Below are 20,772 nucleotides of genomic sequence, written 5' to 3'. Positions count from 1 at the left end.
CACCACATAAACAAATGTGACACAGATCAACTTTTATTAAATTACTACAAAGGCGTGATTTCGTAAACGTCACTTTTGGGCAAGACAAGACAAGCGTCGCTGCGGTAGCTGTAGCAGGAGACTCAAGGAGGTAAATACTCCCAACGGTGAAGCGAAAGAGACCCCCCACCACAACACATTCAATGCCGTCATGGCCGCGCCTCCGTGGTTCCCCTTGCGCGCCTTCCGCTTCCGGTAACGCGTCAGCCCCGCGAGACGCCCCGCTCCGCCCGCTGGGCAACCGCTCCCGCCAGAATCCTTCGTCCAATCCCGGGCCGCGCCGCGGCCTTGCGCCTGCGTAAAGGAGAGAGGCGAGCGCCGCGTGGACGACGGCCGCAGCTCGCGCCTGCGCGTCGGCTTCTCCCCAGCGATTGGCTCCTGCCTCCTAGGGACGCCACAGTTCAGTTTTCACTTTCTCTCCCCCCCATCTCCGCTTCCTGTGGGCGTGGGGTTTTACTTCCGGGTTCCAGCGGCAGTCACTGAGAGAGTCGGCTTATTACCTCAGGTGGCGGGGCGTCTTAGCGTCCGTGCCTTCCTATGACCCTCTGGGGCAGGGACGGCGTTTGGCTGACGAGCGCGGCGAGGCCTGCAGGCTCCGATCCTGGACGCCGGGCCCGCGTCACTGCCGCCGGCGCCTCGGAGCCGCCCCGCGACGCCCGGGCGGCGTTCTTGGCACAAGGGCGGAGAGGAAGGGCTGTTTGCGACGTGGAGGGTCCCGCGCGCCGCTGACGAGCCTGTGCGAACGCGGGCCCTGTGGAACCGGGAGGAGGGGAGTCCCTGCAAGGGGCGGCCCGACAGCTCCCCGGCCCGGGGAGTTGGCCCGGGCGCGGCTGGTTGGCAGGGTCCGACGGGATCTGTCACGCTCGGCCTCGAGGGCCTGAGGGGAGTAAGCGCGTGTGGAGGCGCGGACAGCATCTTAGCATGGGGAGGAAACTGAACGCTGATCTTCGGTCCGCGGGGGCGGCGGCGGCGCACACGACAGGTGAGACTGCCCCTCGTGGACGTCCACCCGGGGGGACGCGAGAGGAGCCCGTTCTCCGGGGCCGAGTGCCCGGCGTGGCCGCTCGGGCTGTGCGGGGTTCGTTGTTGTCTTTTTTTAATGAAAAATTCAGTTCCAATCGACTTTGCGTGCTTCTCATGGATGCTGAGTTGACTGACGCGTTCTTGCCTGTTAGCGCTGCTCTGGGTGGGAGGGGCGGGGGGCGGAGGTTTTCAGAATCGCTTTTGCTTTGCTGCTTCGGCTCTGACTCCACCTGTGGCTGCTCTCAGCTGCTAACACACCGATCTTCACCGTTTCTAGGCAGTCAGCGTCTTCCAGGTGTGTAAGGCATCAGAATTCCTGTTTCCCCTTTCGGAGGCGGAAAGTGTAGGGCGGTTCAGCACTTCCTTTGAGTTGCCTGTGAGAGGACCGCTGCATCCTCGTGGACGTTGTAAGAAGTAGCCAGCTGAAGCTTTGCTCCTTGGGTTGGGACTGGCAGTGAAGTACTTTTCTAAGGATTCTTGGTGAAGTCCTTACCTCCGCTTTCCTTCTGCATAGACTTCATTGGCCGTGTGTGACCTTTTCTTTTTTAAAGTAGGCATAGAAGGAAGAGGTCTTTCCCCAGGGAGGGTCATTTAGCTGAAAACTGAAGTAGCGCGTCATCGTAGGTTGGTCCATGCAACCCAGCAGTTTGTCTGAAGGTGGCACCAAGCAGCATTTGTGGGAGAACGTGGCACATTAACCTCAAAATTGGGGGGAAGATCCTTTGAAAATCCTCGAGTTTCTCTTAATCACTTGTCTATTTGAAATCCATATATTTAAATACACCTCTTTTACCCTTTATTCTCCCTGTAAGGTAAAATTAGGGCAGTAAGGTTTTTGAAAATATATTCCAGACGTTAAGTGCTGTGCAAGCATACGGTGTTATTGCAGTAACGTTGGTGATCCAAGGGCCCACGGTGTTCCCCTGAAAAAGCATTAGAAGGGGAAAGGGGTTTGGCTATATTTAATATTATAGGTTCTGAGATTGGTAGTAAGCCTACTCAGGAGGTTTATAACAGAGCTGCTATTCCTTAATAGTGTAAAAATACTTTTCTGTTGAAAAACTGCCTTCTAGAACCGGATAGCTCTATACAGTATACTCAGTACATCAGTAAATAACTCAGACTGGAGAAAAATTAAAAGTGACACAGTGTTCACAACTATTTTAAGGAAGACAGAGAACAGTGTTTGAAATTTTGTTTTTTAAGGACATTTGTCCAAGTGTAACCAGTTCTTTTTTAAAAAGAGCTGTATCAGGAGCATCGATCTCCTGTAATCCAGACATAGTTGCTTAAATGAATGAAAATCTGCAAAGTGTCTAAAAACTTAACTGAGACGTAGTGTTTGTTAAATAAATGCAGTGTGATATATCTATTTAGTGTAATTAAATAGATATGGCATCAATTTGTCAAATGAGTCTTTCATTCCTCTACTGATGGACGTTTAAGTTATTTTCAAGTTTTCCCTTATAACTAAAATGCTGCAGTGATTTTTTTGCCATTATAAGCAGTGCTTCATGTGCCCATCATAGTGTTTCTATGAATCGTAGACTTGATTGCTTCTGAGAATGATGGATAATAATGCTATTAAATTACCCTCAAATGATTGTACCCTTTTATAATCACTTTCTTAAAAGATGTGTTTTATCTCCCCACTAGCCAGCACCGGATGGTAATATTTTACTAATTTTCTAATAGTTGAAATAACATCTCATTTAAATGTTTATCTTCCTTGGGTAGTAGGAAAATTAAGCATTTTTGGCCAGGTCATATACTTTGCTGATTTTTTTTTTAATTGAGTTCTGAATTTTCTTCTTTTCTTTGACCCATTTATCTACTACCACACTGTTTTAATTATTGTAGCTTTATAATATAGTTTGGTACTTTCTTTTGAAAAAAGCTTTGGGCTCTTCTTTTGCATTTTTCTTCCAGATGAAATTTAAAATCATCTTTTCAAGTTCTATAGAAAATCTTATTGGGATAGATATTGTTTGTGATTGCATTGAATTTATAAATTAATTGGAGAAGAGACATTCTTTTGAGTTTTTCCTTCTAAGAGGATAGGTGTGTCTCCTTGTTTCTTCTGTTAAAATTTTTGTTGTGAAATATACCATTTGTATGTACTGTTTTAAAAAACAAAAACAAAAAACTGTATCTGTGTACTCTGCTTAATAGACCATCACAAGTACCTTAGAAGCCTTTGGTGTGTGCCTTGCTCTAGAAACAAAGGATTCTCTGCCCCCATCACCATGGTCATCCTGAATTTTGTGTTAATTATTCCTTTGCTTTTCTTTACAGTTTTATCGACTATATATGTATGCTTAACCAACATATTGTTTACTTTCACCTGTTTTTGAACTTTAACTAGAATCATATCGTGTACTCTGTGAATTACTTTCGTTAAACGTTGTTTCTGAGATCCATCCCTGTTGAAGCATGTACCTATAGCTCAATTCAGAAACTTCAAGACTCCTTCACAGTTTTAGGAAGTATTGAGGATCACAAAGATCCTTTGCTTATGTGGATTATATCATATTAGATATTAAAACCAACCAATTTTAAACGTAGATATTGGTATATTTACATATACCATTAAGCATATGGTGTATTGCTTATAGAGGTGTATACCTCTAAAAAATACTACTACTAATAATAGTAAACCCACTACATCTTAAACAACATTTTTAATGAAAAATAACTATGTTCCAAAACCCAAAATAAGTTAGTGGCAAGAGTGGCATTGTTTTACATTTTTGCAAATATATTTAATGACTAGAGTCTCATGTTTGCTTCTGCATTCCGTTAGTTGCAATATACTGTTTTGGTTGAAGTATATGAAAGAATCAGGCCTCACTGAGCTGTATGTTTAGAAAAGGGAGGAATATTTTAATATTCTTTTAAATAGTTATATTTTTCTTTAATACTCATCAAAACCTAATAGTTTCTTAAAGGTTAGCTGCAATGTAGAGTTTGAAATCAATGAACTTCTCAAACTATGTGACATTAAAATCTATTGGTCTAGCTTGCATTATTTTAACATCTTAATTGGAGTATAATTGCTTTACAATGGTGTGTTAGTTTCTTCTTTATAACAAAGTGAACCAGCTATACATATAAATATATCCCCATATCTCCTCCCTCTTGCATCTCCCTCCTACACTACCTATCCCACCCCTCTAGATGGTCACAAAGCACCGAGCTAATCTCCCTGTGCTATGCGGCTGCTTCCCACTAGCTAGCTATGTTACATTTGGTAGTATATATAAGTCCATGCCACTCTCTCACTTCATTCCAGCTTACCCTTCCCTCTCCCTGTGTCCTCAAGTCCATTCTCTACGTCTGCATCTTTATTCCTGTCTTGCCCCTACGTTCTTCAGAACTTTTTTTTCTTAAGACTCCATATATATGTGTTAGCGTATGGTATTTGTTTTTCTCCTTCTGACTTACTTCATGCTGTATGACAGACTCTAGGTCCATCACCTCACTACAAATAACTCAATTTTGTTTCTTTTTATGGCTGAGTAATATTCCATTGTATATATGTGCCACTTCCTTATCCATTCATCTCAGTGGACACTTAGGTTGCTTCCATGTCCTGGCTATTGTAAACAGAGCTGCAGTGAACATTGTGGTACATGACGCTTTTTGAATTATGGTTTTCTCAGCGTATATGCCCAGTAGTGGGATTGCTGGGTCATATGGTAGTTCCATTTTTAGTTTCTTAAGGAACCTCCATACTGTTCTCCATAGTGGCTGTATCAATTTACATCCCCACCAACAGTGCAAGAGGGTTCCCTTTTCTCCACACCCTCTCCAGCATTTATTGCTTGTAGATTCTTTGATGATGGCCATTCTGACTGGTGTGAGGTGATACCTTATTGTAGTTTTGATTTGTGTTTCTCTAATGATTAGTGGTGTTGAGCATCCTTTCATGTGTTTGTTGGCAATCTGTATATCTTCTTTGGAGAAATGTCTATTTAGGTCTTCTGCCCACTTTTGGATTGGGTTGTTGGTTTTTTTGATACTGAGCTGCATGAGCTGCTTGTAAATTTTGGAGATTAATCCTTTGTCAGTTGCTTCATTTGCACATATTTTCTCCCATTCTGAGGGTTGTCTTTTCATCTTGTTTATGTTTTCCTTTGCTGTGCAAAAGCTTTTAAGTTTCATTAGGTCCCATTTGTTTATTTTTGCTTTTATTTCCATTTCTCTAGGATGTGGGTCAAAAAGGATCTTGCTGTGATGTATGTCAGAGACTGTTCTGCCTATGTTTTCCTCTAAGAGTTTTATAATGTATGACCTTACATTTAGGTCTTCAATCCATTTTGAGTTTATTTTTGTGTATGGTGTTAGGGAGTGTTCTAATTTCCTTCTTTTACATGTAGCTGTCCAGTTTTCCCAGCACCACTTATTGAAGAGGCTGTCTTTTCTCCATTGTATATTCTTGCCTCCTTTATCAAAAATAAGGTGACCATATGTGTGTGGGTTTATCTCTGGGCTTTCTATCCTGTTCCACTGATCTATATTTCTGTTTTTGTGCCAGTACCATACTGTCTTGATTACTATAGCTTTGTAGTATAGTATGAAGCCACAGAGCCTGATTCCTCCAGCTCTGTTCTTCGTTCTCAAGATTGCTTTGGCTATTTGGGGTCTTTTGTGTTTCCATACAAATTGTGAAATTTTATGTTCTAGTTCTGTGAAGAATGCCATTGATAGTTTGATAAGGATTGCATTAAATCTGTAGATTGCTTTCGGTAGTAGAGTCATTTTCACAATGTTGATTCTTCCAATCCAAGAACATGGTATATCTCTCCCTCTGTTGGTATCACCTTTAATTTCTTTCATCAGTGTCTTATAGTTTTCTGCATACAGATCTTTTTTCTCCTTAGGTAGGTTTATTCCTAGGTATTTTATTCTTTCTGTTGCAACGGTAAATGTGAGTGTTTCCTTAATTTCTCTTTCAGATTTTTTTAACATTAGTGTATAGGAATGCAAGAGATTTCTGTGCATAAATTTTGTATCCTGCTACTTTACCAGATTCATTGATTAGCTCTAGTAGTTTTCTGGTAGAGTATTTAGGATTCTCTATAGTATCATGTCATCAGCAGACAGTGACAGCTTTACTTCTACTTTTCTGGTTTGGATTCCTTTTATTTCTTTTTCTTCTCTGATTGCTGCGGCTAAAACTTCCAAAACTGTGTTGAATAATAGTGGTGAGAGTGGACAACCTTGTTTTGTTCCTGATCTTAGAGGAAATGGTTTCAGTTTTTCACCATTGAGAACGATGCTGTCTGTGGGTTTGTCATATATGGCCTTTATTATGTTGAGGTTTGTCATATATGGCCTTTATTATGTTGAGGTAAGTTCCCTCTGTGCCTACTTTCTCGAGGGTTTTTATCATAAATGGGTGTTGAATTTTTTCAGAAGCTTTTTCTGCATCTATTGAGATGATCATATGGTTTTTCTCCTTCAACTTGTTAATATGGTGTATCACATTGATTGATTTTTGTATATTGAAGAATTCTTGCATTCCTGGGATAAATCCCAGTTGATCATAGTGTATGATCCTTTTAATGTGCTGTTGGATTCTGTTTGCTAGTATTTTGTTGAGGATTTTTGCATCTATGTTCATCAGTGATATTGGCCTGTAGTTTTCTTTCTTTGTGACTTCTTTGGTAGCTTGCACTTTAAAGGGATCTTTCACCCATGTATTGGCCATGAGGAAGATACTAGTTCACTGAATTATGTAGATTTACCAAATGATGACACATTTCAATATATAATACCAAAAAATCACTTACATTATCATCACCACTTTGGGAACCACTCCTGTGATTCATTCGTTTTTGTTGAAGTATAATAATCTACTCTAAGAATATATTATACATTTATCCATTTTATTCTTTATGAAGATACTGGTTACTTCTAACATTGGGCTATTATAATTAGTGGAACCATAAATGTTCTCAGTCATCTCCAAGTGCATATACACAATACTGTTGCTCGGGCATATTTGTAGTGGAAGTGCTAGATCCATTGGGAGGATATTTGCATGTTCAATTTCATTAGATAATATCTAACTTTTCCCAGATGGTGATTCTGATTTGTACTCCACCAGTTGTGAATGAAACCTCACTTTGCTCTCCATTCTCTCTACATATGGCATTGTCCAACTTTTAAATTTTTTGCTGGTCTGGTAGAAGTGAAATGATATATTACTGTGGTTTTAAACTGCATTTCTCTGATTACTTAAAAGAAACTCAGGGTCTGTTTTCTACAGGCTGCTTATTTTTTCTTACTAATATCTACAAATTAAAATGAAATATGTTATATATACAAGTTGGTGAACTCTTCCTGTTGCTAAAAAAGTTACTAGGATCATTTATTTAAACAATTTAAAAACATGTAAAGGTGTACATTGAAGAAAGTCTTTCTTCCCTGTACCTGTCCAGCTCATTCCCCCAGTGTATTTTTTTATATTCCTCCTTCTTACTCTAATTTCTGCTCTTATGCTCCGTTATTTTCCTCCACTTTTCAGTATATTCTGGAAATCTTCACAAATCAGTATAGAGGAAGCATACTCATTCTATAGAGTAGGAAAAGCAGTTTTCTATTTTGTGGCTGTACCAGTTTTACCTAATCTGTAGTAGATAGAGTATTTGATATTTTTCTAATCTTTTGCTATTAAAAAAAAAAAACAGTGGTGCACGGAGTAACTTTGTAGAGTCGTCATTTTGTATGTGAGATTTCTATACAGTTAATTTCCAAAACTGTGATTGTTGGGTCAACATGTAAATGCTTTTGAAATTTTGATAAACATTGCCAAACTGCTTTTCCTTGGATTTTGCACTCTTACCTGCAGTATACCTAAGTGACTATTTTTCCTAAAACCTCGTCTCGCGGAATATGCTAATAAATTTATAGGTTTTGATAGTGTGATCAGTGAAAAGTGGTATCAGTTTATTTGAATTTACATTTTCTTGGACTGAGTTTGAGCATCTTTATATATGCTTAAAGGTCTTTCCCTCCCCTTTTCTTTTGTACTAACTGTTCATATCCTTTGTCCATTTTTCTGTTTTTTATTGGGTTGTTGAACTTTGGGACTTCTTTACATACTCTAGGTACTAATCTTTTGATAGTTAAGTAGGTTGCAAATTCTTTTTCTCTTTGTGGTGCTAGTAATTCTTAATTTTAAACATTTTTATTTCATGTCTGTATATTTAGAATTGTTATTTGTGGGTAGTTTGGAGTATAGCTGTAATTTTAACTTTATTCACATATGGATAACCAGTTGTGGTAGAAATTACCATTGAATCCACTTGGGTTTGAAGTTTTGGTGGTGGCAGATTCTTGACTAGTGATTTATTTTTTTTAATGGTTGCAGGATTACTTAGATTCTTAAAGAAAATTATGTCAGTTTTGGTAAATTAGATTTTTTCTAGGACTCTGTCCATTTTGTCTAAATGTAATATTTATTGGTACAGAGTTGTTAAAAGTGCCCTCTTCCTGTTTTTAATGTCTGAAGAATGTGTAATTATGTCTCCTTTTTTCATTTCTGATACTGCATATTTCTGTTCCCAACTCCCCTCCTCCTTTTCTATTAATTCATCTTGCCTGTAGTTTATCAGCTATATTAGTCTTTTCAGTGAATCCTTTTTTAGCTTTGTGATTATCTCTATCATGTATTTGTTTTTATTTTTAATTTTTAAAATTTTTTTAATTCCTTTTTTTTATTAATTGTTTATATTTTATATTCAGCTGTGTTGGGTCTTTGTTGCTGTGTGCGGACTGTCTCTAGTTGCGGCAAGAGGGGACTACTCTTCGTTGTGGTGTGCAGGTTTCTCATTGCGGTGGCTTCTCGTTGCGGAGCACAGGCTTTAGGCTCGCAGGCTTCAGTAGTTGTGGCACGTGGGCTCAGTAGTTTGGCTTGAAGACTCAGTAGTTGTGGCACATGGGCTTAGTTGCTCCGCAGCATGTGGGATCTTCCCGGACCAATGCTTGAACCTGTGTCCCCTGCATTGGCAGGCAGATTCTTAAGCGCTGAGCTACCAGGGAAGTCTTATCATATATTTCTTTTTGTGTTTATCTTTTGTTTTTTCATTTATTAAACTATTTTTGAGATAGCTGTAGATTTGTATGCATGTGTATGTTTTAGATATGCTTATTTTAAAGAGCATCTGTTGGAATTTTAATGCAATTTTCAAACATTTTTAGCTGGGATATAGAGCCTATTTACATTTGCTACAGTTGCTCTTATTTTTGCTTTCTATTTGTCCTGGCTGTTTTATATTTCTTTTTTCTCCTTTTTTGTTATTTTTTAAAATAGTTATTTAATATCATATCATTTCATTTTCCTCATATATTAATTCAGAAGTTTTATACTTTTTTCTCTTTTTATAGTTATCCTAGAAATATCATGCATCCTTGACTTTTCAAAATCTAAAAATAACCAATATCTTTATCCTCCTCTTAGATAATACAAGAACCTTAGTAGTTTAATTTTATTCAGCCCCTCATGACTTAACATGTTATTATTATGTAGTTTAATTTTTTTTAATATTCTTACAAGACAGAATGAGACCTGTTTAGAATTGTTATTGTGTTTTGCAGTCAGTCCTTTTTTATATTTCCCACATTTTTGCTACTTTCTCTATTATTCATTGATTGTTTTATCTTTTAGACCACCCATCTAGGGCCATTTTCCTTCTGCTTAAAGTCTATCCTTTGGAATAGATGAACTCTCTTAGTTTGTGTTTACCTGAAAATGTCTTTGTTTCACTATTACTTAAGGAAGATGTTTTTGCTGAATATAGCAGTTTAGGTTGGCAGTTACTTTCTTGTAGCAATTTGAAGATCTCATTCCTCTGTCTTTTGGTTTCCATTATTGCTATTGAAAAGTCACCTGTCAGTCTTTCAGTTCCTTGTCTCTGGCTGCTTTAATATTTTTCCCTTTGTTTTTAGCTTTCTGCTGTTTCACTGTATCTATATTTATCTTGCTTGGGTTCATTTGGCTTTTTTAAGTCTGTAAATTGGAGGTGTTTTGAAATGTGTTTATTGACTATTCCTAATTCCTAAACTGTGCATTTCCATTTTTATATTCTATTGATCTGTTTATCTTAATGTATAAATAAATCTTTTGTAACCTTCATAGTAAATATTTTCTCCTGGTCTTTTGCTTTTCTTTTCCTTTGTTTCCCACAGTTTCCCCAACAGACTGCATTGCCAAACTCGTGGATTTTTGATAATCTGATAAGTGAAAAGTGAACCTTGACAATAAAACTCTGGAACTGGTCTTTTGAGAGGAGTAGGACTGCGACTACTCTTTCAGTATTTTCATCGTAATTGGTTTATTCAGATGTTTCTTCCATTTAGACCAATGTTAGTAAATTATATTTTTATAATTTTCAAATTTATTGGTATAGTGTGTGATAATTTATAATTTTAGAAATTTATCCCTGTATTTGTGGTTAGCCTCCTTTTGTTGATATTTAATTTTTTCTCTTTATTGATTATATTTGCTAAAGGTTACTTATTCCAAAAGAACCAGTTTGGGGACTTCCCTGGTGGTCCAGTGGTTAGGCCTTCACCTTCCAATGCAGGGGGTGTGGGTTCAGTCCCTGGTGGGGGAGCTAAGATCCCACATGCCTCATGGCTGGCAGGGGAGAAAAACAGAAACCATAAAACAGAAGCAATATTGTAACAAATTCAGTAAAGATTTTTTAAAGAAATCATCCACATTTAAAAAAAAATCTTTTTTTAAAAAAAAAGGAACTAGCTTTTGGTTTTTATTGTTTAACTCAATTGGCCTTTTGTTTTTGTTTTTAAATTTGGCCTCTCTTTTTTTATTTATGAATTTTCTAAGAAGTGTCTGGGGCATACTTTCTGTTTTTTCTTAAGAATTTGGTAACACTTAATTGGATAACTAAATCCCTTGGTAATATTCTGTGTTAAAGACTCTGCCCTCCTTGGTACGGTGAAATAAACCCTGTTTAGAAACGTTGGATACACCTGCTCCCTCATTAAATAGTCAAGACCCCAACTCCTGAGGCCTGTTTTAACCGGTTGAAGCACCTGCTTCATCCTGTGGTTATCCTCCACTTCTCTATGAGCCACCTTTAGTAAATAGGTCTGTTCTCTGCCCAGGGCATTTGTGATGGGATATATCTAGGGGTGGTGGTGATTTTAAAAAAAATCATTGTTATGGCATGGATTAGATGTCACTTTTCTTTTTGTTATATGTGATAATCAAAATAATCTAAAGCAGGTCTTAAAATGTAATTGACCCTGAGAGAAATTTAGTCTTAGGATTTTCTTGTAAGAAGGACAAAGCTACTTAACTGTATCTTTGTAGTGTATAAATACAGTAATGAGTTTAATGCAGCCATTTCATTGCAGGCTGATAGTTTAATGCTGAAGCACAAATTAGTAAACGTGGTTTGATGAGCCAGAACAAAGGCCGGTTCCTTTATACAGATGTCTGAAAATGGCACCATATAAACTTTGAAGTGATTCTAATAAAAAGTGCATAGTCTTGAATATGGAAAGTATGTTCTCCAAAGAATCTGTTGACTTTTTACACAGCATAGCAAGAAAGAAAACAAAATATGATATAAGATTATAAGCATCTGTCTGAAATACAGAAATCTTTTTTATAGTAGAAATGGATTTTGAAAATGTTAAAACAATCTTCAAAAATTGAATATTAAGTCTAAAAGTAAGCCACAGTTAAATGAAAAAATCATAGTACAAAGGGATAACTCATTTTTAGCAATGGAAATAATTTTTTTTTTACTTTTGAATTTTCTTTATATTTTTATACAGCAGGTTCTTATTAGTTACTTTTTTTTTTTTTTTGCGGTACGCGGGCCTCTCACTGTTGTGGCCTTTGCCGTTGCAGAGCACAGGCTCCGGACTCGCAGGCTCAGTGGCCACGGCTCACGGGCCCAGCCACTCCGCAGCACGTGGGATCTTCCCAGACCGGGGCACGAACCCGTGTCCCCTGCATCGGCAGGCAGACTCTCAACCACTGCGCCACCAGGGAAGCCCCTTTTATATAATCCATTTTATACATATTAGTGTATACATGTCAATCCCAATCTCCCAATTCATCACACCACCACCACCCGCAGCCAATTTTCCCCCTAGCAATGGAAATAATTTTTTTAAGTTTTTTAAAAAGAAGGTAGTTGCTCTCCCATTGCATATACTAAATATGCAAAGCGATTTTGCTATTTTAAATAGTAATTAATCTACATGATTCTTTATGACTTTGTGAGTTAAGGTTTTCCTGTATGTTTTCTATTTGTACAATACCATAGCAGCAATGATTCTCTAGGAGCTCCTGATTAGTTTTCCTCTAGCAAGTGCAGATATGGTCCAGGAAATGCATATGGATGCCTTAGATTACTTGGTTAAAACATAAGCCAAAAGGAAAGACGTCCTTAGATCAGGCCAAACACCACACACACACACACACACACACACACACACACACACACACTCACTCTCTCTCTCTCTCTCTCTCTCACACACACACACACACACACACACTCACTCTCTCTCTCTCTCTCTCTCTCTCTCTCTCACACACACACACACACACTCCAACTTTATTTTTCATGAGTTTTGTTAGGGCTGTGTGGCTTAGTGAGAGGGACAAGCACCCCATCCCAACCCTGGGTGCTGGTATCAGCATCTCCTGGGCATATATGGAGTATCCAAAACCATACTCAGTAGACCTTTTATTTTTGTAAATTACACAGCAAAGCCCCATGAAACCATAATCAGCAAGTTTACTAGACAATAATGGGAAAGCTTTATAGCAGCGGTGAGTTAGAATAACTTGGGGTCACTGTGGTGAAAAGACATGGATTTCGGTTTAGGTCTGGGATTTGCAATCCAGAATGGTTGCTGAATAACCTGCAGGCAAGACCTTCGAGGGACTTGAAGCTTGGAGCGATCGTTGTAAAATAACAATAAAACTGTCCACCTAGGAGTACTGGGAGACGTCAGAAACAGGGAACTGAGGACACTCTGCTTGTCCAGCCCTCGGACCAGACTGCGGCTCCCCGACCTGGCTACCCGGCTGTGTGAGTGTGCGGGGCTCACGGTTCGCCATCCGCCCTTGTTGACTTTTAAAGGCACAGCCCGCGCCGCCCCCGCCACACTGGCTTTCGCTGGCGGGAGGGGGCTGGAGGGGCCAGCTGGGCAGAGGGACAGCCCCCTCCCCCACGCACCAAGAGGTGAGGAGGAGGGGCCGGCCCTCACCCCCACCCAGCCAGGGGCTCCTGGAGACACCTGCATCTGGGGCCTCCCACTGGCCGGTGAGCTGCCTGCCAGAGAACTGGGTGACGAGGAGACTGGGAGAAGGGATGGACTGGGTGTCCCACCTTCAGGGGGCTTTAGGGAGTGAAGCTTTGGTGGGGCCGCCGAGGTAGGTGGTGAACAAATGGTTCTGTGTACTTAAGGGTTTACGGAGCGCCTTTGCCTCCTGACTCATGGGATTCTGCGATCGTAGAGTGGGGAAACCCTTGCCGAACTGCCAGAGAGATGGCATCACTCTTTACAACTCTTCTGTGTGTGTAGACTTAGAGTATTTTAGGAAATCTTTTGAATTGTAAAGCAGTGATTCCAAATGGACTTTTGCACTTCAAATAATAGCAAGGGTATCTTGGTTTTTATTCTTTCTGTAGGTGATTATCTTGACATTAGAAAACATTTAAGCTTTTGTACATGGTAGACTTTTTTAATTTAAGAAATTTAAAAATTTTTCAATTTTTAAGAACTTAAAAATTGTTATGAAAATCATACATTTCTCATTCTGTAGTATTTTCTATTTTTTAATAGAGAAGCTTTATCTTATGGGTTTCTTACTGTTTTGGCTTATGGGAAATGCTATTTCCATTCATTTACTTTGTGTTCATTTTAAAAACTAACTTGCTTCTACTTAGGGCCATGGGAGATTTTTTTTTCCAAAATGAAAATAGCTTTACTTCCCCAGATTATATTTATGCTTACGTAAAATTTCAAATAATATGTAAAGCTGTAAAAAAATGAAACAGAAATTACCTGTACTTGACCTACCCGAAGATAACTTGGTAGAGCATTGAGTACTGTGGTGCTAGGACTCTGCTGGGTACTGAAGGGCTTTGTGAGCAAGACAAAGAGTATCTGCCTCTGTGGACCTTACATTCTGCTGGGGAAGATGGACACACACACACCCAAAGGTAAACTGACAAAATAGCTGTATGTTGTAATGAGTGATTAAAAAAAAATACCTACTTTAAGTGGGGTGATCAGAGGAGGTTTATCTGAGGGAATAACTTGAGATTTCACTAAAAGAAGAGAGGAAGCTAAGCCAAGGGCAAAACAAGAGAGCGAGCGTTTCAGTCAGAAATAACAGCAAGTGCAAAGGCCTGAAAAGAGCAAAGAGCTTGAATGGAAAGACCAGGGTAGCTGGACCGTAGTAGTAAGCCAGAGGAGGGAGGATCAGGTGAGGTGGAAGAAGCAAGCAGGGGTCAGATTTCACAGGGCCATGGCAGGCAGGGGTCAGATTTCAGAGGGCCATGGCAGGGAGTGTGTGTTGTATTCAGGGGGCAAAGAGAAGCCGCTAAGGGTTTAAGTAGAGAAGTGAAGTGATTTGGAATATGGATTGATTCATTCAATACATGAATGTTTATTGAAACCTTACTGTGTACCAGGCACTGTTCTGGGCACTGAGGTACAGCATGGAAAAGGATAAATTCCTGTATTCATGAAGCTAATAATCTAGTGGTGGGAGCATAATCAAATAAACAAGAAAAACATCAGATATTGATAAGCATTATACAGATGATGACCATTGTTTAAATCATAGTATATGTTCTTAAGACTTTGTGTATATATATATATATATATACATACTTCTCCTTTGTTATCAGCTTTTGTTTCCCCTAAACAACTTAATGGTAGGATTTTTTTCTGTGTTACATTAAATGAACAGCTTTCTTTTATTTGGGAGCATCAATTTGTTTTTTAGATTAAGTATGGCCAAAATAATACTACATAAATGAAAAAAATACTGTGCAGCAACAAAAACTTATCTAAGTCATCTGTTTGGAAAGAAGTATATAGTAACTTCCTTTGGACAGTCTGACGTGGCTCTCCTACCTCATCCCATATTCCAGCAGCCCCTCATGATAACTTCGACCTGTTAATGTGGTTAGTTAAATTTATGGATTTCCTATTTATTGAACCAATTCATAATTCCTAAAATGTACCTTAATTGACTTCTGTTATTATTTTAGTGTCCTGATGGATTCTCTTTGCCAATACACATATTTTAGGATTTTAGTATCAATATTCATTAGCTAGATCTATAGTTTCCTTTCTTATGTATTTTCTTTGTCAGATTTTGGTGTTAGCATTTGACTGCTTTATAAAAAAAATTGGGAAGCTCTTCCTTTTTCTGAGTTTTGGAACAGATTAAATTGCATAAGTATTATTCTTTCATTTAATTATCAAATACATATTTACTGAACATTCACTGTGTGCCAGGCATTGGGCTGATGCTGGGTAATCACAAATAGACAAAACAGACATGATTCCTGTCCTCATAAGGCTTGATTTATTAGGTAATAGACATTAGTGAAATAATTATGATTATGTAATTATAAACCATGATGAATACTCTGAAAGAAATCATTGAAGATCTACTTTGACTGTTCTTTTCATGTATTTGAGTAAATGGTTAATGCGTTAATACACACTAAAAATTAGTTCTTTTAAAATTAATATTTGTTGAAGATTTGATATGTAATTAGTTCTGTGGTAAATACATAAGTAAATAAAATGAGGTCTTCATAATTATAAAAGTTAAAAATAATGGTGATAGTAGCTACCATGGTAGGTGGTATATTGCACATTTTTTGATTGAAGAAATTAAGACTTACATTAAGTAGACACTTCAGTTATGTCTGTGACACATCCAGTTGTACACTCCTCTGGAAATTCCACTAAGATTATAGTAAAAGAGTAAAGACATAAATCCACAAAGATCAAGAGAGTGAGAAAGGAGAAAATAAATGAAATCAGTATTTGGGAAACTACAAAAGAAGGTGATCAATTACTAAACGATTTAGTGGATTAGAGAATGCTGAAGGCTGAAGAGAGGTAAGCCAACAAGAGAAGCAAGCTGATTCCCTCCACAGAATCTGGAAAAGGCTCAGGATTTAGAGGTACCAAGTACTTCTCAGGGCAGGAATATGGGTGGAATAGAAATAGAAGGGGTGATAGATTTTATAATTTTGATGCTCTCTATCCTCTTCACTGCATGCACCCAGACAACTACCTTTCTTGTACCCTGACAGAAGATTGAAGGTTTACACTCAGGAGACATGAACTAGGCAGGCTCTAGACAGCTGAGGTAGGGGTGAAGCACCTAAGTAAAAATAAGGATTAAGTGAAAGTCAACATACTGAACAGTGAAACCAGAGCTGTCTTTTTCTGTGTGGTTCCCAGGACTAATAGTCAAGCTTATGCTTCCCCTAAACAAGATGTTAAAGGATTCTTTTCTGGGGAAACTTACCAACCCATGACAAAATATTTAAGAGATATGGACTTTGCAAGTTCACTTGATTAAACAGCTGCTTCACGATCAGATCACCTGCAAGAGTGAGGGCTGCTGGTCAGGAAGCAGTGCCCATGCACCAGATTTTCAGTTAGCTTTAAGTGCCTCACACGTAAACATAAGCAGACAGCTAAGGATCACCATTTGCTGGAAGTCTCTAACATAGAGGAGACCACGCAGGAATAAGCAAGTAGGAAAATAAAGGAACTTGGTAGAAATAGATTTACTGCTGGCAACAGAAGAAACTTCAACAAAAGAAAACTGTAGTATCTTTAAAGAGAAAAGAGAAAATACAACTTACGTAAAAGAAAAGATTCTATTTTTAGAAAAGGGAGAGAAATTATTCAGGAAGCAGGAAAGGATTAGATAATAAAGGTGAAGAACTCTCCTAAAAAATAGAATAGCCACAACAATTAGACAAAAAGAGTGAGAAAGTATTTAGAAAATAAAGGTCCAGTTAAGAAAGTTTTCCATCTAATCCAGTGGTAGGAAGAAAAATCTATAACTAAATCAGTACTATAAATATGTGGGAGAATCTGGAACATGATACAGTGGGTACCCAATGATACCAAGAGCCAGTGTCATTGAGACGGGATATGTCATGAAAGGTTTCAGAGAGGCACTGATACTTGAAATCTAAGTAAGTATTCAAATGATAAGGAAGCCAAAAAAGGGCACTAGTGTATACATTTTCAGGGCAATAGAAATAGCAAATGCAGAGGTGGAAACATGATTCACATGAGGAACAGCAAGCAGTTCATTATTTGAGAAATTCAGTATACTTTACAAAAAATAGCATGTATAGTTTTATAATAGTACACCTTTTTTCAAAAAGGATTTGAGGTAGAACTGTGGATATATTTAAGGTTCTTTAGAAAAAATAGCAATATTGATTATATCATTCATTATGTCAAGAGGGGAGAATTAAATTGGGAGTCAGGAGACCAGGATTCTAGTGCAGACCTACCACTAACTTGTTGAGACCTTAGTGTGATAATGTTGTTGACTGCCTTCCCAGTAATCACCTCCCTTTTTCTTCCCTTCCCCCAAACCACAATTTTGTCTAGGTTTTGGGGTGATCTCATGCTTCAGGAGCAGCTTCGGCGGGTGAGAGTGGGGGGCTGTGTGACTGTTAGTTACTCTAAGCTCATTAAGGTAATTCCACTCTCTTTGGTTAGTGATTGTTTTAGGAATAAACGTGTGACTCAGTTCTGGCCAATGAGGTGAGAATGGGGTGCCTGCAGAGAGAATTCTGGGAAAGCTTTCTCACCAAGGACAAAGGAAAGGATGCACTCTCCCTGCCTTCATCTTATTCTAGCTCTGAAGTTGTGTTTGAGCCCAGTGTAGGGATGCAACAGAGCAGTTTTCAGGCTTAAGGGCTCCCTCCTCTGCTCCTGAAGCTGAGGGTTGTTTTTCAAAGTATGGTGCCTTTGTTGCTACTCCTTTTCTAAGTTGCAAGTGTAATCTGGTTTGGGAGGGTCTTTACTTCCAGCTCTGCTTTCCTCTTTGAGACCACTGTCACCAGGAGACACAGCCCTTGCTTTCCAAAGGTCACACACTCACTCTAGTAGTATTTTGTGAGCACATTCTAAGATCTCCAGGCCACCCAGACACTTCCATCATAGAGACTTTTTCTTGTTTGTCTTGATAAGATCCAGGGTATAGCATAGTACTAGATACATAATAGTCATCACTAATAGTTTTGTTTAATGAAGGGTGAATCAAATATTACTTATTTAGGGGTGGGGAGAGGTTTTATTTGTGTTCTATTTGATTTTATTATTTCCAACCAGTACAACATGGGTGTGGTTCTATAATGTGTTCATTTTGAAAGTTTTTTTTCAATGAGGCAAAATTGATTCCTGTTTATCTCTGTGAAGAAAATTTTCTTTAGAAATTAAAGAATTGGGGGAAAACTACTTCAATTTATGTGTGTTACTACTTCTTATACAGCAAATTTAGCCTTTAGCTCTGGAGACTTGACAAAGAAGGGAAACATTACAAAATTGCACCTAATGCAAACGAGATGCTCAGTAAACATTTATTTATATAGTAGATATGCCCGAAATAGAACTATTCACTTTATGATTTAATTTTTTCTTTTTTCATTTTAGCATTTATGACATTAGCAGAGAACAGGACTATGTCAAGAATTCTGGGGGTATACTTGGTGAAAATGAATTAAGACCACCCTCCCAGCTACATTCCCTGTTAGAGAAGACCGAGACAGGGTTCATATCAGAGAAGAGTGGGTTATTAAACTAAATGCTATAAGCTATTACTAGTGAATCCAAAGTTGCACAATACAGTTTTTTAGATTTTAATTTAGATCGTGTAAAATGAAAGGACTTTTTAAAAAATTATAACTTCCAGTAGCTACAAATTTCTTATAATTATTAGTCCAAAATTGATAGGTGATTAAGTTTGCAAATTGCATCAGAAAAGGTGTGTGTTCAAGAGAAATTGTCACACTGCTCTATTTGTATTTCTTTGAAATTATGATTTATTTTACTTGATTTTAAATTGAGATATTTTAAATAGTAGAAGTAATACATGCTTATGTAAGAAAAATCTAAATTGTAGTGATATATATAAGGTAAAAGTATAAGTTCTCCTTTTTGTCCACTCCCCACTCACCATTGGTGTAAATACTGTTAACGGTTGGATTTCCCATCTTTCTACATCTTTTTCTGTATACTTCCAAACACATAATTTTTTATGGTTTTTTTTAACCAAAATGACATATAATACATATTATTCACTCAGTAATATACAATAGATATCTTTGTACGTCAGTATATACGGATTTACCTTGTTTTTATTTAGTAATTGCAGGGTGTTTCCCTGTTGATGGCAATTTAGGTTGTCTCCAGTGTTTTTGCTGTTATAGGTGTTGGTGCATGGAACACCGTTGTACATACAACCTCTGCACTTATGCTCATATTTCTGGGGAATAGATTCCCAGAAATGGAATGGTTATTTGGTATGCCCATTTAAGTTTTTGTTACCTTCTGCCAAATTGTGTTCTAAAAAAGTTGTATATATCTTAAACTGGCAGTCCTTTGATATCTTAAAGGTAAGGGTAATACATTTTAGGATTAGGTGATTAAAGAATGGGCTGTTCCTTCAACAACTATCAAATGACCTACTTAGAGGAGATAAAGTATATAGGCATGGAGAGTATTAAAAGGTGTAGGTTGCATTCTAGTAATAAGGGCCTTTAATGGCACATATTATTGGGTTCTGAGTGTTTCTGTCTTTGATAAGTGCTATTGCTTAATTCACAAACAGAAGATGTGGTCATGTAAGTCTGGGGGAGATGTCGAAGTGGCTAGATTCTGTTAGATTACTGTGACACCTAAGTTGTTGACGTTTGTTCATTTCATTATTTGCTTTCAGACCAGATGCTTATAGAATGGAAAATAGATACCTGTGGTATAGCATCAGAAACTGGTTTATAATTTTCTTATCTCTCATTAGAAGTTAAAAAGAGAGAAAGAAGTGTCCTGAAATCAGACACTCAGTATCCCTGTCATGGATTTTGAGATGGGGGAGATTGATGCAGGACACTTTGAGCAGAATCCAACTTGTTGTGTCAAGCTTGACCTAAATTTTTTTTTTTTTTTTGCCGTACGTGGGCCTCTCACTGTTGTGGCCACTCCCATTGCGGAGCACAGGCTCCGGATGTGCAGGCTCAGCGGCCATGGCTCACGGGCCCAGCCACTCCGCGGCATGTGGGATCTTCCTGGACCAGGGCACGAACCCGTGTCCCCTGCATTGGCAGGCAGACTCTCAACCACTGTGCCACCAGGGAAGCCCAAGCTTGACCTAACTTTTAAGATCAAATCCACAAATGGCAGAGAAACGTGCCCAAAGCCAGGTGCTACAGGAAAGAATATTAACTCAGTTTTCAGAGCCATTTTGATTGAACTTCCATTTTTTCCATGTGCTCTCTGTTGGTCACTTAAACCGTAAGGGACACTCTTTATGCTTTACAGACAGGTACTTTTCAAGTTACCTTCTTAGATGTTGCTTTAGATTTCTTTGTGGAATAGCCCCCTCTTCTTTCTCTTAATATTCTTTTTTTAAAAATTATTATTTATTTATTT

General features: G+C 38.3%; 1 protein-coding gene across 1 annotated transcript in view; it reads left to right on the top strand.

Annotated features, from left to right (window-relative positions):
- The first annotated feature begins 247 nt into the window (after positions 1–247).
- The window catches only part of TASOR2 (transcription activation suppressor family member 2), a 70,872-nt gene continuing 50,347 nt past the window's right edge, over positions 248–20,772 (top strand). The window contains exons 1-2 of the mRNA XM_082619800.1: positions 248–1,021; positions 13,050–13,145. Coding sequence (XP_082475926.1) covers positions 961–1,021; positions 13,050–13,145 — 157 coding nt within the window. The 5' untranslated portion in view covers positions 248–960. The remainder of the gene's footprint in view (positions 1,022–13,049; positions 13,146–20,772) is intronic.

The sequence above is a fragment of the Mesoplodon mirus genome (genome assembly GCF_964341445.2).
Source record: "Mesoplodon mirus genome assembly, chromosome: 4".
In the NCBI taxonomy this organism is placed as follows: Eukaryota; Metazoa; Chordata; class Mammalia; order Artiodactyla; family Ziphiidae; genus Mesoplodon; species Mesoplodon mirus.
This window is presented reverse-complemented; position numbering and strand designations above follow the sequence as displayed.